General features: G+C 27.5%; 1 protein-coding gene across 2 annotated transcripts; it reads right to left on the bottom strand.

Moving 5' to 3' along the window:
* Positions 1–3,015: 3,015 nt before the first annotated feature.
* On the bottom strand, positions 3,016–14,928 carry LOC105257077 (serine/arginine-rich splicing factor 2). 2 transcript variants are annotated; one of them, XR_889638.3, is made up of 5 exons: positions 14,586–14,928; positions 13,712–13,855; positions 7,119–7,316; positions 6,921–7,012; positions 3,016–3,347 (listed from the first exon to the last, which is right to left on the bottom strand). XR_889638.3 is itself a non-coding variant. In XM_011267444.3 (4 exons), exons 1-4 carry the CDS (start codon positions 14,765–14,767, stop codon positions 7,006–7,008), a joined length of 531 nt encoding a protein of 176 aa, XP_011265746.1. In that variant the 5' UTR covers positions 14,768–14,928; the 3' UTR covers positions 6,824–7,005. The 2 variants fall into 2 exon arrangements, 1 of the variants encoding a protein (XP_011265746.1); XM_011267444.3 differs by lacking the exon at positions 3,016–3,347 and having other exon boundaries at positions 6,824–7,012.
* Positions 14,929–16,946: the final 2,018 nt, after the last annotated feature.

The raw sequence follows: 16,946 nt of genomic DNA on the forward strand, positions 1-16,946 counted from the left end.
ATAATTTATAATACATACATAGGAAATGAAAAAAAGAAAAAAATATATAAAACTGACGGGAAGCGAACCAGCAACCTTTTTACTTATAGTCTAACATCTAGTTCGCTAAGCCGTGACTCGAAAAGAGGCTCTAATGCATCGATACTAAAGGAGCGTGCTAAAATTCACACCGCGATTTCTCGTTAATGCTTGAGAGGCGCATCGTCTCCAAATAGTATATGTTACTACTATATGAATACTGCATACCTACCAAAGTTCGATGAAATCGGTGACCCCAAGGGTTGAAGCTCTCCTTGTTAGAAGTTCTTTTATAAGCATCAACAATGTTTTTCAGGCCGCCAAATTTGAAAAACATTGTTGATGCCTGTAACAGGACTTCTAAGACGAGAAATGAAACAAAATTTTGTATTACAAAAATCTTAATAACTCAAAAACTAATCATTTCCGGACCTATGTTAATTAACTTTTTTTTTCTTCTCTAAGCATAAGGAATCCATTCCTGAAATTTTGCCTACCACTTATGAAACACCCTGTATGTATTATATATATATATATATATATATATATATATATATATATATATATTAAATTAAGGAATATTAATTTTTGCGCACAAAAACTTCCATTATTTACGATTATGATTTAATATTATTGTTATATTTAAAATAAAATGTAAACAATATATATTGAAGCAATTATATCCTTTGTATAACTTTTTAAATAAGCGCGTTTGTCGCTTTTTTTTTTTACTTTTTTTTAAAGCTCTGTTAAAAAAAATTAAACTTAAAACCATTAAAAACTTAAATTAAAACCATAGCTGATATAACAAATTGTTGTCAAAGATTAAAAGTTTCTTAATAATACATTTAGTTTTATCAAAAATTTCTTTAATATGTTATAATGTACCATAACTATAATACAATAAAATGCATAAAAATAGCTTTTCCCTGTTTTAATCACAAATTTTTCAAAATTGCACGTGATCTTGAAAATCGTACACAAAAACACTTCAAATTGATTACTCCCTTTTTTGTTTCTTTTTTTTCTTGAACTATATGTGTACATATAAAAAATTATATGTTAAAAATTATATCTTTTATAACAAGTTACATATTCTGCAAAAGAAATATGTAATAGTACCCTGCAAGTTTATCTGATCTCGTGAAAATTGAAATTTCTTGTCTAATAAATTATATTAGAGATCAAATTGAGTAAATTATATCAGCATCAGATTATTTAGTAAATTCTTTCTCTATTACTACTACTTCCTGAATTGTCATATAAATGCTGAAATGTATTTGTATTGTTCTTTCATAATTTATGCAGAATGGCCCACGTAAAAGGTTACAAATTTATATTTCGAAAACGAAGCAATTTAGAGAAAAATGTTTCAGACAAAAGTTGTATGGTTTCGAGGAGGACATAAGATGATGCCGTTAGTTTGACCTTTGAAGAGTCACCTGAAGGTCATGTGAAGGTCACTTCCAACTTTTTAAATGAGTTACCCTATATGCTTTTGCATATTCTTCTCGAGAGCTTTCAAAAACGCTATAATTCAGTTAGTTTTCATTAAGTACTTTCCGAATTATGAGGCTTGAAATCATTTCTTAATTTTACATAAACCATAAAATATCTAATAAAATATTCATTTTTTGATTATCTTATCTTAATACTTTTATGTACAAAATAATGAGGAATCAATTGATGTAAAGAAAAAACATAATTGTTTCGAAAAAAAATGTAATTTACAATTAACAATTACATATTTTTCTTAAAAATAGATATGTTTTTTCTTTATACCAAAAGAATTGTTTTTCTTGATTCCTCTCATTATTTTATATATAAAAGTATTAATGTAAGATAATCGAAAAATGAAGATTTTAGTAGATATTTTATAGTTTTCGTAAAATTAAGAAATTTCAAGCCTCATAATTCGGAAAGTACTTAATGAAAACTAACTGAATTATAGCGTTTTTGAAAGTACTTAATGAAAACTAACTTAAGTGTTTTGAAAAGCTCTCGAGATGAGCTACAAGAATATGCAAAAACATATAGGGTGTCTCATTTAAAAAGTTGGAGGTGACCTTCACGTGACCTTCAGGTGATTCTTCAAGGTCAAACTAATGGCACCATCTTATGCCCCCCTCGAAACCATACAACTTTTGTCTGAAACATTTTTCTCCAAATTGCTTCGTTTCTGAGATATAAATTTGTAACCCTTTACGTGGGCCACCCTGTATATGATTAGATCACATGTTTCCGTTCACGATGATTAATCAATGAATGCGATGTACTATGAATCAATCAATTCTTTTCTTGAATCTGGTAATGGTTTATTTGACGTCATGTTAGAATCCAATATGGTGTCCTGGATGTTCCTAGAAATCAGCAGCAGATTCGCAATAATGGATTGTCTGAATGGATCATTTAGCATATCTATCCCCTTTGCCTACTTTTCTTCTATATACACACATACATACGTGTGTGTGTGTGTGTGTGTGTGTGTGTGTGTGTGTGCGTGCGCGCGCGCGCGCGCCATGTATGTATGTATGCATGGATGTGTATATATTTTGTGTGCGCGCATATGTACGTATATGTGTGTATGCATGCATGTACGTATGTATATATGTATGTATGTTTCTATGTATGTATATGTATGTATGTTTCTATGTATGTATATATGTATGCATGTATGTATGTATGTATGTATGTATGTATGTATGTATGTATGTATGTATGTATGTATGTATGTATGTATGTATGTATGTATGTATGTATGTTTCTATGTATGTATATATGTATGTATGTATGTATGTATGTATGTATGTATGTATGTATGTATGTATGTATGTATGTATGTATGTATGTATGTATGTATGTATGTATGTATGTATGTATTTTTTTTTTTGTATGTATGTATGTATGTATTTGTATGTATGTATTTTTTTTTTTTGTATGTATGTATGTATGTATGTATGTATGTATGTATGTATGTATGTATGTATGTATGTATGTATGTATGTATGTATGTATGTATGTATGTATGTATGTATATATGTATGCATGTATGTGCGTGCGTGTGCGTGTGTATTCCCTTCATTTTTGGCCTGATTTTTCGCAAACCCGCTTTGAACGAACCACTCGATTATCGGAGCGCACCGGACCGGAACAGACCGCTTCGGATCGCTTCACACCGCAACGCACCGCACCGCACCGCACCGCACCAACACCGCTCTCTCTTTCTCGCTACTGCAAACTGCTTACAGCCCCCTGCTACTCGGCTTACTGCTTACTCTCAGCTACCCCATCATCGGCTACACCCGCGCCACGCCACTCCTTTCCACCGCCTGTGGCACCATAAAATAACAACTTAGTTATCATGAAATATATGCGTCGCATCCGTGTATGAAAGTAGTGGTAGTTTCTTTTTTATAGGATAAGGAAACACACAGGGAAAACAGATGGGAATATGAGGAATATGAGGAATATATTACAAAAATATCGAATTAATATATCTGAAATACATGTAAATTTGATTATAGTGTAACCATTAGATTAACTTTGCTATCAAGATTTTATGTATCAGGATCGTAGTACGGAATAACAGCATTGAATACAAAATATTAATTTTCTGAAACATAAATATCTTGCGCAAACTTGTATATACATATGTATATACGTGATTTTATTTTATTTAATCTATAATTTTTTCAAAAAATGTATGATGAATTTTCATATTATATGCATTATATAATTCATACATTTTTTGAAAAAAATATAGATTAAATAAAATTAAATCACGTATATACATACAAGTTTGCGCGATATATTTGTTTTACGCTATTTTACAAAATTATAAAATAATTGTACATATACATTTTGATTATAACAATTATACATGCAATTAAATTTTTCGCGAAATACTAATTTAATACCTCGTAACCACCCTTAAATCCAAGGATCTATAAGCTTCTTGTTTCTTAGATTTCTAAAAAAATTTCAAGAACTAGCCAATCGCTAGCAAATCGGTAAATAAATATAGATAATTTTAACATAATATGCAATAATGTATAATATATATCGATGTATACAGAGTGAGGCATTTAAAGTGTTACAAGCTATTATTTCTGAAAGTATACATTAGAACAAAAATGTTTGAGACAAAAGTTATTTGACTTGAAGAGGGATATAAGAAGGTGCTATTGGTTTGATCCTGGATAGTCATATGAAGGTCATCTTTAATTCTTTAAATGAAACCCTTATTTTTGTAGCTAATCTCGAAAGCTTCCCAAAACACTATAATTAAGTATTTTTTCATAGAGTACTTTTCGAGTTACGAAATAATTTCTACATTTTACATAAATTAGAAAATGTCATAAAATATTCATTTTTTTATTATCTTACTTTCATTTTATGCACAAAATAATGAAAGGAATCAATTGACGTAAAAAATGCACAGTTGCTTTAAGAAAAAAAATATGTAACTTACAAAATTACATATTTTTTCTTAAAAACAATTGTGTTTTTTTTTGCACCAATTGACTCTTCTCATTATTTTGTGCATAAAAATATTGAGATAAGATAATCAAAAAATGAATTCGAGATATTTTATAATTTATATAAAATAAAAAAAATATTTCAAGTCTCATAATTCAAAAGTACTCAAAAAAATACTTTATTGTAGTGTTTTGGAAAGCTTTCGAGATAAGCTATAAGAATGTGCAATAAAAAATAGGAGTTTCATTTAAAAAACTAAGGTGACCTTCATGTGACTTTCAAATGACTATACAAGGTTAAACTAATGGCACCTTCTTAGTCTCCCCTTCGAGTCAAATAATTTTTATCTGATACATTTTTTATTATAACGTGTACTTTCAGAAATAATAACTTGTAATACTTTAAATCCCCCTCACTCTGTATATGTATTGTATATATGTATGTATGTATGTGTATGTGTGTACACACACATACACACATATATATATAATGCATGTATATATTTCATTTCTATATTGTATTTTGTATATACGCACGCACACATACGCTCGCACACATACATACATATGTGTGTTTATATATTGAGCAAAAATTATTAGATTTTTTATCTTTAAGGCTTTTAAGAAATTATTTTTTGCCTACATATTGTTTGTACAGTAAGTAAAATTATATATGTAAATTTATTACAATTTGTACTAAATAAAAAGAAAAATTTTGTTTTATTCATATACCAGCTAAAAAATACCTTGTATAAAAAACGAATATGTATGTATACATATATCTCGTATATACTTTTTATATATTTTGTATATACTTTGTATAAAAAAAAGAAATTGTATTATTTATTATTTTAGTTAAATATATTTAGTAATTGGCAGAAGTCCAAAGTAAGAGAATTTTTCTGATCATTTTTCTCCGTAATACAACTGAATGAATAACAATTATAATTTAAAAATAATTGGAAAAAATTTATATTTTAGTAAGAACTATCTTGTGATACACATTGATTTAGCATTTATATATTTTATATACAGAAGTTTTTTTATGAATAATTACCTAGAGCAAGAGAATATTATATATTAAAATTCATAAAGGAAAAACAAGGAATACGTAGACAGTTCCGTTTTCTGCAATCCATTGCGCTTTATTACAAATGAATCTACGATATGCAGATTTACATGAACGATTGCCTATCAACACAAAACTTATTTCTAGAAATATATTGTCGTGCGTGAAAACAAACCTAAAAATTTGAAATGATTCTCCAAGTATTAAAAAATTTTCCTTGACTTTAGTGTGCACACCCAAAGACATTGTTGACAAAAACATTCTTAAGTAATGAGAATATTATAAGAATATTTTTATTCTTATAATTTATATATAAAGAATATTTTTATTAAATACAGATTTAGGAATATTTTTTTCTAATTTTTATAAATTATTGCAATAGTCAGGCTTTCAAAAAATTATGTTATGTGTTATTTCATTATTAATCTCTCTTTTAGATTATAGAGATTATTTTCTTATTTATTATTAATATTGTTTTTTTATGAATAAGAAGATAAGAGACAAAAATTTCAATTTAAATTAAAAAACTATACATTGTTGTATTTTGAAACTAACTGATTATTCAATACTGATATCTATGTATATTTTAAACAATTTTATTCTCACTATTTTCTAAATTTTAAATCCCATTCAGAAAAAGTTCTTTTTACGAAATGGTATTGTTACAGTATGTAGAAGAATTTTCGAGCAAAACTAAGAAACTTTATTTGTGATTTTAGAAAATTAATAAAGTTCTAAATGTGAAATAGACAAAAAATTGTTTATATATATTTGCAATGTTTGTCAACATTGTTTAAAAGTGTGTACTTGCATAATATTATATGACAGAATATTTAGAAAGTAGAAGAATAAATCATAAGGCTTTATTTCTATTTTGCAATATTAATCTCCATCGATAAAAAATATCGTAAATGCTGCATGTAGCTTTGTGGATTTCACAACAAATGATGCATAAATCTAACATTATAAAATTTATTAATAAAAATTTATTGAATTACGAAGTACGATTCAAATTTAAATCATCGCGTGAATGAGCAGAATTAATTATCAATTGATTAATCATGAAACATGACCGGCGATAGTTGCATAACAAAAACATCATAAAACGCGAATAAAAGGAAAGCATGTGAGAAAAAAATACACGTATTACAGAGCAGAAACTAACTCGCGTCTCCACAAATCAAGGATATATGTAATTATTAATTGAAATATATATATATATATATATATATATATATGTATATATATGTATATATATATATATATATATGTATATGTATATAACATGTATGTATTTAAATGATAGAAGAACATGAAGAAGCGTGCGAGTGTTGCTATAGTAGATGATGGAATACCTTTTGCAATCTCAACATAGATTATTCGGCACTCGTTGGATGCGCACACACTCAATGTCATCCTCTTGCATATTCTTTGACAAGCTCAGTCCCTAAAAATAAAAAATTATTGATCGATTATAATAAGTGATCTAATAGCTTATAGTTGTTTGAATCATTTTTTCATTTTAACGACAATATTAATTGAATAATTCTTACCTAGATTTGGAACGGCTATCCTTTTGCCTGTCCTGGGACTTGCTGCGTGAGCGTGACTTTCCGCGCGAGCTTTTGCTATCAGAACGAGAGCGACTACGACTGCGGGTATAAGAGCGCCTACGATCTCTATCACGGCTACGCGATCTACTGCGGGATCGAGATCGAGAACGCCTACGATCCCTACTTCTACTGCGTGATCTAGAAACATGTTCAAATATTAAAATTTGTATACTTGTATACTTGTCTACTATAAGAAAATAGCTGTACATTGGAAAAAATACTGCACAAATCTTATGGAAAAGTGGTTTCAATGAAACTGTCTAAAAATTGGATTTTAATTTATGACCTCCTAATCTAAAATATCAATGAATACGACTTTCAAAAACGAACAAATTTTTTGTTACGATCAGTGTTTGCTGGTATCTAGATAAAGGGTATTTACGACAATTAATCGGATCTTTGATCAGACTGAACAGGTATTCAGCGGTACTCAGCGATAGATAGCTTTCTAAATTTCCCTAGACTAATCCGGATCAATGATGTGTCTCTGAAGTAATCGAATTAAATTAACAACTTATTCTTATTTTATAGAAAACATCTTATTCTAGTAAAATACATTTGTTTATTAATATATATTTGATAAATAAAGATATATTAATTAAAAGAATAATAAAGTATCTTCTATAATTTCTTATGATGTTTTTCACAATTTTTTCGATCAGCTCGACCGCAATTTCTTTCGATGACTGTTAATCTGATTCGATTACTTCAGAGACACATCATTGATCCGGATTAGTCTAGGGAAATTTAGGAAGTCTATCGCTAAGTACCACTGCTCAGTTCGATCAGAGATCCGATTAATTGTCGTAAACAAAATTATCTAGATAATCATCTAGATAAAGAAATGGATCATCTTTATCTTTAACTAAATGAAGAAATACAAAGTATCTTTATCTTTATTTTAGATAAAAAATATATGTCATCTTATCTAAAAATTGTCTAACAATAAGATGACGTTTTCATTATGCAAAAAAGTTTTCCAGGCAAGCTTCTAAAAATCTATCTAAAATATCTAAAATATATTTTTTATATTATTATTATTAATATAATATAAATATATTATTATTATATTATAAATATATTATAAATATAAATTAATAAATAAATATTTATCATATCATTTATATACCTTTTTACTATTATTTAAATATTCTTTAGGAAAAGAGAAAGAATATGTGTTTATGATTTTAATATCCCATTTATAATCTGCGTCACATTTTTTATAAATATTTATAGTCTTCTAAAATAAACAAAAATATCTAGATAATTATCTAATCTTTCATCTAGATTAAGTAAAAGCAAAATCATTTTTATCTCATTTAAGATAAATTTACGAGTTTTTATCTTTATCTTTATCTAGATAATTTTGAAATTATCTACAGCAAACACTGGTTACGACGTTTAATTGTTCCAAATGGACAATTAGATTCATGTACGCTGGAAAGTACGCATGTATTCGACATGTGGAAATATAGGTATATGTTGGTATATTCGCATGTATACATGAGTGTGTGTGTGTGTGTGTATAAAGAGTGTCCCATTTTAATTATACATACCGATTAATATCGCAGAAAGTGGTTGATTTGAAAAAATGTTTTAGACAAAAGTTGTAAGGTTCTGAGGGGGACATCTGATGGTGGTTTAATTTGATTTTGAGTGAAGGTGCTAAAGACATATGAATTCAATTTTGTTTTTTTAAATTCCTTATTTTTTCATTGCACATTCTTGTATTATATCTCGAGAGCTTACCAAAATACTACAATAAAATATTTTTACGTATTTTTCGAATTATGAGGCTCAAAATAAGTTCTTCATTTTACATAAACCATGAAATATCTCGTAAAATATTCATTTTTCGATGATATTACCTCAATATTCTTATGCATAAAATAATTAGAGGAATTAATTGGTGTAAAAAAAATACAGTTTTAAAAACATAGTTGTTTTTATGAAAAAATACGTATAATTTACAATTAATTTACAATTACATATTTTTTTTTAACAACTATGTGTATTTTCTTTACACCAATTGATTTGTCTCATTATTTTGTGTATAAAAATATCATGGAAATATCATCGAAAAATGAATATTTTATGAGATATTTTATGATTTATGTAAAATTAAGAAATTATTTCAAGCTTCATAACCAGAGTCCGCATCTAACGTAGCAAAGGTGCATTGCTGCATAGAATACAAATACATATACATATACAGGGTGAAGAAAAAGTATGGAAATCCTTAAATTTTTCGAAAACTATGCATTTTAGAAACAAATGTTTCAGATAAAAGTTGTAGGGTTTCAAGTAACGTATTACATAGCAACATCAGTATGACCTTAAAGAATGTTGTTGAGATCACATAAAAATCACTTTGAATTTTTTAACTGGAACTCCCTATTTTTCATTACATATTCTTGTAACTTATCTCGAGAGCTTTCTAAAACACTATATATATAGTTAAGTTATTTTTCATGGAGTACTTTTCGAGTTATAAGGCTTGAAATAATTTCTTAATTTTACATAAACCGTAAAATATCTAATAAAATATTCATTTTTCGATTATCTTACCTTAATACTTTTATGCACAAAATAATGAGAGGAATCAATTGGTGTAAAGGAAACAAATAATTGTTTCGAAAAAAAAATATGTAATTGTAAATTGCAAATTACAATATTCTTTCCTCACATTATTTTATATATAACAGTATTAAGGTAAAATAATCAAAAATAAATATTTTATTAGTATAAATATTTTATGGTTTATATAAAATTAAGAAATTACTTCAAGCTTCATAACTCGGAAAATACATAATGAAAATATACTTTATTATAATGTTTTAGAAAGCTCTCGAGATAAGCTATAAGAATATTTAATGAAAAATAGGATGTTCCATTTAAGAAATTGAAGGTGACCTTCACGTGATCTTGACAACACTATTCAAGGTCATACTGATATTGCTGTAATGCGTTACTTGAAACCCTACAATTTTTGTCTGAAACATATGTTTCTAAAATGCATAGTTTTCGAAAAATTTAAGGGTTTCCATACTTTTTCCTCATCCTGTATATATGTATAAATATAGAAATATATGTTTATTAGATCACTAGATCGGCGCGGCGTAGACAGTACTGTTTTTCGCGACGCTCAGCTGCCAGCTTGCACTTGGAAAAACTGACACCTAGATCCGGACTCTGCTCATAACTCGAAAAGTACGTAAAAACACTTTAACAAAAAAAATACAACAAAACAAAGTTAAACTCCATATGACCTTGGCACTTTCATTCAAGGCCAATGTCACCATCAGATGTCCCTATCCGAACTCTACAACTTTTTGTCTAAAATATTTTTTCATCTGACCATTTTCTGCGATGTTAATCGGGGTATACAATTAAAATGGGAAACTCTGCATGCATGCATGCTTACGCGCGTGAATATACAGGGTGGCCACGAACGTTCCAGCCAGACTTTGAGATCTTATAGGAAATTTAATTCTGAACAAAAAATTTCCTATAAACATGGATCGAAAAATGTTTTTCTTAAGAAGTTATCGCTCAAAAACTCTCTGATGAAGGAAGAGCAAAAGGTGAAAAGAAAATGAAATAAAAAGAAAATTAAACTAAATAAATTTCTTGAAAAAAATAAAAATAAAAATAAAAATAAAAAATAAAAATCTTTTTCTTTTATGAAAATAAAATAATTTTTTTTAAACTAATATTTTAGTAATAGCACGTAATAGTAGAAAATGAATAAAGACGTTTTTCAAGAAATTTATTTAGTTTCATTTTCTTTTCACATTTTGCTCTTTCTTCATCAGAGGTTTTTGAGCGATAACTTCTTAAGGAAGTATTTTTCGGCCCATGTTTATACAGGGCCACCCTGTATAAACATACACGCATATTTCCACATGTAATATCGAATACATCTCCAGCGTATGCACATGCATCTAATTCTCCGTTTTGCCTGTAACAAAAAATCTGTTCATTTAAGGTTCATTAAAGGTCGTGCTTATTGAAACTTTTGATCAGGAGGTCATAGACGAAAACACCCAACTTTTAGACAATTTCATTAAAATCACTATAAGATTTTAGTGAAGTCCTTTATAATTGTACTTATTCTATCACTTTCTCTATTTTATTAATCCCAGTAAATACTGTTGCAGTGATAGAAATGTGAAAATAACAAATAATATAGAGTAAATTATCTATATGAAAGTAATAACAGAATGTTACAAATAATATACATAAGTATGATTGGTTGAATTGTAATTACCCATTCATAGATTAATTATAATTTCATAGATATAACATATAATATAACATACGTAACAATATATAACATTGTTATATATAATTTGTTGTTATATAGAATTGATACATACAGAATATTGTCATGTATAGAGTTGGTAATTAAGTAATCAAATCAATTATGTAATTATGTAATACATCATACATATTATTTTGCAATATTACACAACAGTAATATAAAAGAGAAAGATTATTGCAACATATTATATACAGGGTGATTCTGAAATAGTTGGTCAAAATCAAGGATTGGATTGGGCTCGTTATAAGGATGAAAAAAATTCTGATAAACGTTAGTCCAAAAACACATCCCACAAGAGTTACGACTCATTTAATTATTAATATCTGATTTAAAAAAGTGGAAAGCCATGAAAGGAAACAACTTCATTTTTATTTACAGAAATTGTTGAAAATGACCACCGTTAACTAAAACACACGCTTCCATCCATCTATCCATTGTTGAGTGTCTAACATGCTCAAAGATTCCTGGCGTATTTCTTATAATTTTGCAGCTGTTGATAATTGTTCATTGCAAATTACATTTTTTTTTAAATAACTGTCTTTTTTACATCAATTGATTCCTCACATTATTTTGTGCATAAAAGTATCGAGATAAGATAATCGGAAAATAAATATTTTACTAGATATTTTACGGTTTATGTAAAATTAAGAAGTTATTTCGAGTCTCATAACTCGAAAAGTACTCAATAAAAAAATATTTTATTATAGTGTTTTGAAAAGCTTTCGAAGTAAGCTACAAAAATGCAATGAAAAATGAAGTTTCCATTTAGGAATTTAAAGGTGATCTTCATCTGACCTTCAAAAGACTATCCAAAGTCAAATAATTGTCACCATCTTATGTCCCCCTTTCATTCATACAACTTCTTTCTTTACCATTTTTTTATATATGTAAAAATAACAGAGTTATTTGAGGTGTAAGAGTTAAATGAAACACCTTGTATATATTTTCTTTTGCTTATTGCTACATGATAAAATTAGACTTAGCTAAATCACATTTAATTTTTCATCTTTCATTTTTCATAAATAAATGTATATATAAAGCATACAAAGAATGAATAATATAAAATCTAAAGCATATCTTTTTTTTGTCAATTTAATTTCCAATGCAATCCCAATATCCAACAAATTATTTGAAATTGGATGGATAAATGTATGAAAAAAAAAATAATCCATTAACTATCTATTTAAAGCAAAAAATTTAAATTTTAATGTAAATTAAATCCTCAATTTTATAAATTAAATACACTAATCTTTATACATAATTAAAATATAGTCATAGGCTGAATAGGACGATAAAACTGATGACAATAGAAATTCGAAGTTGTAGATTTTGTTTATTATAAATGTGCTTCATTCCATGCGATTTTCGCTTCAAAATTTTTATTTTTTTTCCCTGATTGATCTATTAAGTGAAAAAAAAAACAATAAACGAAAAAATTATATTTCGAAACGAAAAAAAATTTCGCTAAATGTAATAACTTCCGGTGTTCTATTCAATTACATATAGAGATATCAGTGATTAAATATATAAAATTTGTTTCATTTAATTATCTCCATATTCTATATGAATCAAATCTATATAAAATATAATTAAAATATAACATATATTAAAATTTGCATGAAACTACAATTAATATCTTATCAGTAATACCTACTTCTAACATTTTATTTTATTATTTTTATATAACATTAATATAACAATGTTTACTGGGAATATTAATAACATGACAAAGTAATGAAAACATTATTATAAAACATATTTTTTTTAATCTTATACATTATTGTAATATTCAAGCTTTCAAAAATTATGTATTGTTATATATTGTTTGTTTTATTAATCTGTCTATTAATTTATTAATCTTTTATCTATTTTTCATCATAGAGATTATTATTTTTCTTATCATTTATTATTAATATATAATATTGTTTTTTATTTAAGAAAGTAAAAGGAGTAAAAATTTAATTAAAAATTGAAAACCATATTATTGTATTTTGAAACTGATTATTCAATAAGACAAGATTTAGCAATTCAATATTAAAATTAACTTATGTCTGAAATAAAAATATTAATTTATTTCAAAACTGATATCTATGTTATATACAATTTTATTCTGAAAATTTGCTAAATTTGAAATTTCATTCAGAAAGAGTTTTTCTTATAAAATGTGATAGTTGCAGTATGTATTGTATCTAAAATGATAATAACTTACCGTCCACGACGACGACTTCCGCGGCTTCGATGAGGAGATGTTGGGCGTCCATATCGTGCCATTTGAACTCGGAGTTCCCTGCCATCCAACAGCCTTCCATCCATGGCATCTAATGCATCTTCTGCATCACGCTTATCATAGAATCTATCAAAAAATATATTTAAAGCATTTGATTTATGCTTTTTGAACATTTTCAGAATTTTTTCCTCTAATGTATAATTAATGTATAAATTGTATAATGTACTATAATGTATAAATAATTATGTATAAATAATTAATAATATATAAATAATTTTATAATTTTTATAAGAAATTAAAATTTTTTACAATCACAATTTTCTACAAATTTTTAAAAATTGTAGAAATTTGTGATAAGTTGTAGAAAGTTTTAGTGAGTTGTAAAAAATATTTATAAATTTTTACAAACATTTTTATGAACAATGTAATAAATTGTAAAAATAATAAGTAATAATTATGTAATGTAATTGTAGAAAATCACAACTTCTATATAATTTTTAAAAAACTACAAATATGATCTCATTTTGTAGCTTTTTAAGTGTTGTAGAAAATATATAAAAATAATCTAAAAAATCTACAGTATAATAATAAAATATTATAATTTTCGTGAAAAATTATAAAATTATTTCTAGTCAACAAATAAAAACCTATAGTCAACAAATAAAAACTATCGGAATGATTAGGCTCTAAAAGTCACACCGTATATAATGGAACTCTTGCCATGACGTCAGCACCATTATCAACCGCGTCCGTGCATTTGGAATCTTGGCAATGTTGAATACATACATATCCCGTTAAATCGACAATATGCCACATACTCACGGCGCATCAATCGCTGTCACATCTGATCGCTCACCTGACAAACGCGAAGCCTCGACTTTCGCGCGTGAAGCGATCGCGAGGGATGTAAATATCGCCGACTTCACCACAACGCTCGAACACGCGTCTAAGATCCTCCGGCGTTGTCCTATATGTAAGATTGTCGACTTTCAGAGAGACCATCCCATCGATACGAGGCGGAGGTCTACCATAACTCATCTTCACGAATTTGCTTCTTACGATTGAGCAGGCAAGATTTTTAACTGACGAATTTTGCCAAGTCAATTATTTTATCCAAAGACCACAAAATTCCAAGCCTCCGAGGACCAGCAACAAGAAGATGGCGAACGCTTTGATTCACTCTTCGGAATGGAAGAGACTTTACATATAATGATATTAGATACTAGATTGGAAACGGAAGCGTCCCGTTTGACCACGTTGCGATTGAACAGCCAATTATATCGACGTGTGCCTAGGGTAACCAGCAACGACTAACCAATCAGAGAGTCCTATTTTGAATTGGCCAATTGACGACGTGGTCAATTGGATCCCACACGATTGAAACATAGAGGCGCGTTCAGAAATCCTACCCGTATCGTAAAGTAACATCAAAATCGATCAATCACGACAAAAGGAGCAAACATTTCTCGATGCCGATTGGTAGGTTAAATATCACTCGACTTTACGAATAGGATTTCTGAATGCAGCCCAGTGCATCCAGAAGCACAACCGCTCATTGAGGGGCTAAGGCCCGGTTCCACAACTCGAGTTAATCCGAGTTTAATACGAGTTAAACTGGGTCCTGATTGGTCCATTTGCTACTTAAACTCGGATTAACTGGATTGTGAAACTGGGCCTAAGTAGCAATCGAACATGATTGGTGAATTCAAACATAGACCAGATGAGATTTTAAGGAGACTTAAGACATAAGACTTAAGAAATTGATCAATCACAATCGAATATTCTCTTAAGGGCCTCCACACAAGGTCTTCCGTAACGCATTACATTACATTAAATATCAATGGTAAATTTAATTCCGTACGTAAATTTAAACTTCAGTCAACGCACAGAAAAAATCGTAACGTAAAGACATGTCTTACGTTTTTTATATTGTATATAAATATTATATATATATATATATATATATATATATATATATATAATTATTCTTATTGTTATTTATTGAATAAATGTTTCACGTTATGTAATAAAAATATAAATTATTGGATATAAAAATAAATATATAAAAATAAAAAATTAATAAAATAAATATTGTGGCCGGTATTCATAGTCCGATCTTATATTTGAGATCGTCTTAAGATCGAACTATGAATACCAGCCATAATGTCGAAAAATTTTGTGTATCCAGAAAGCTTGCATGGCGTATGCATAGTGAGCTAAGCCAATCACGTTTTTTATAGAAAAATCGTGATGAAACATAAATCAACATAAATGTAACATATGCACAAGCAAAAGTAAAGTCACTAGATTTCATATCGTTGAAATTTTATGCATATGTGTATGCAAGAGCTAATACCATTTTATAGGACATTACTGTGACATTGGTCTAGAATATCATCCGATAATTTATATACTTATTATAATCTATATACTTATTATAATCTATGATTAAACCAGTCTGATATTCTCTGACAACCGGGTACTCAGTTTTCGCTCACCAAGTTATTCCATTGTGCAGGTAAGATAGCTAAAAATAAAAAACGAATAAATAATTAAAAAATATTTCTGTATAATGATAAGATATGATATACATTTTTATAGCTAATATATATTTAATTTTGTCACAATTTACAATATTACATTATATTTACAATATTAGAATTTGTTATAAATTTTTATAAATTTTATATATTCTTACAATTTTTTAATATATTATACAATCTTTCTATGCATACAATTATAAATAAATATAGTGATTGTCATATTAAATTCATGAATTGTAAACACATTGTTGATTACATATTTTTACATTTTACTACATACATTATACGTACATTATTATTAATTATATATTTATACTTTTCTATAATCGATTTATTAGGAGAACATAATAATAAAAAGTATACAGTTAGAAATGCCAATTTAAATGTCTCAGAAAAAGTATGCGATCAATACAAAAATAATTGTAAAATATATTTACAGGGTTCAACAATATTCCAGAAGAAAAAACACTATAAATACTGGAGTCAGAAGATGGAATCAGAAAAAGTAAATGATCTCACTCAAGAATATGAATATGAATATAATGAAGCCGATACTGATACAATTTTAATAGATCTTGTCAAAAATTTTCCTCATTTGTATGACAAAAGTGTAGCCGATTTTAAAAATATACACAAAAAAGAAACGAGGCAAATATTTTATTCTTTGATAATAA

This window comes from Camponotus floridanus, unplaced genomic scaffold (assembly GCF_003227725.1).
Source record: "Camponotus floridanus strain SB8 unplaced genomic scaffold, Cflo_v7.5 scaffold90, whole genome shotgun sequence".
Taxonomy (NCBI): Eukaryota; Metazoa; Arthropoda; class Insecta; order Hymenoptera; family Formicidae; genus Camponotus; species Camponotus floridanus.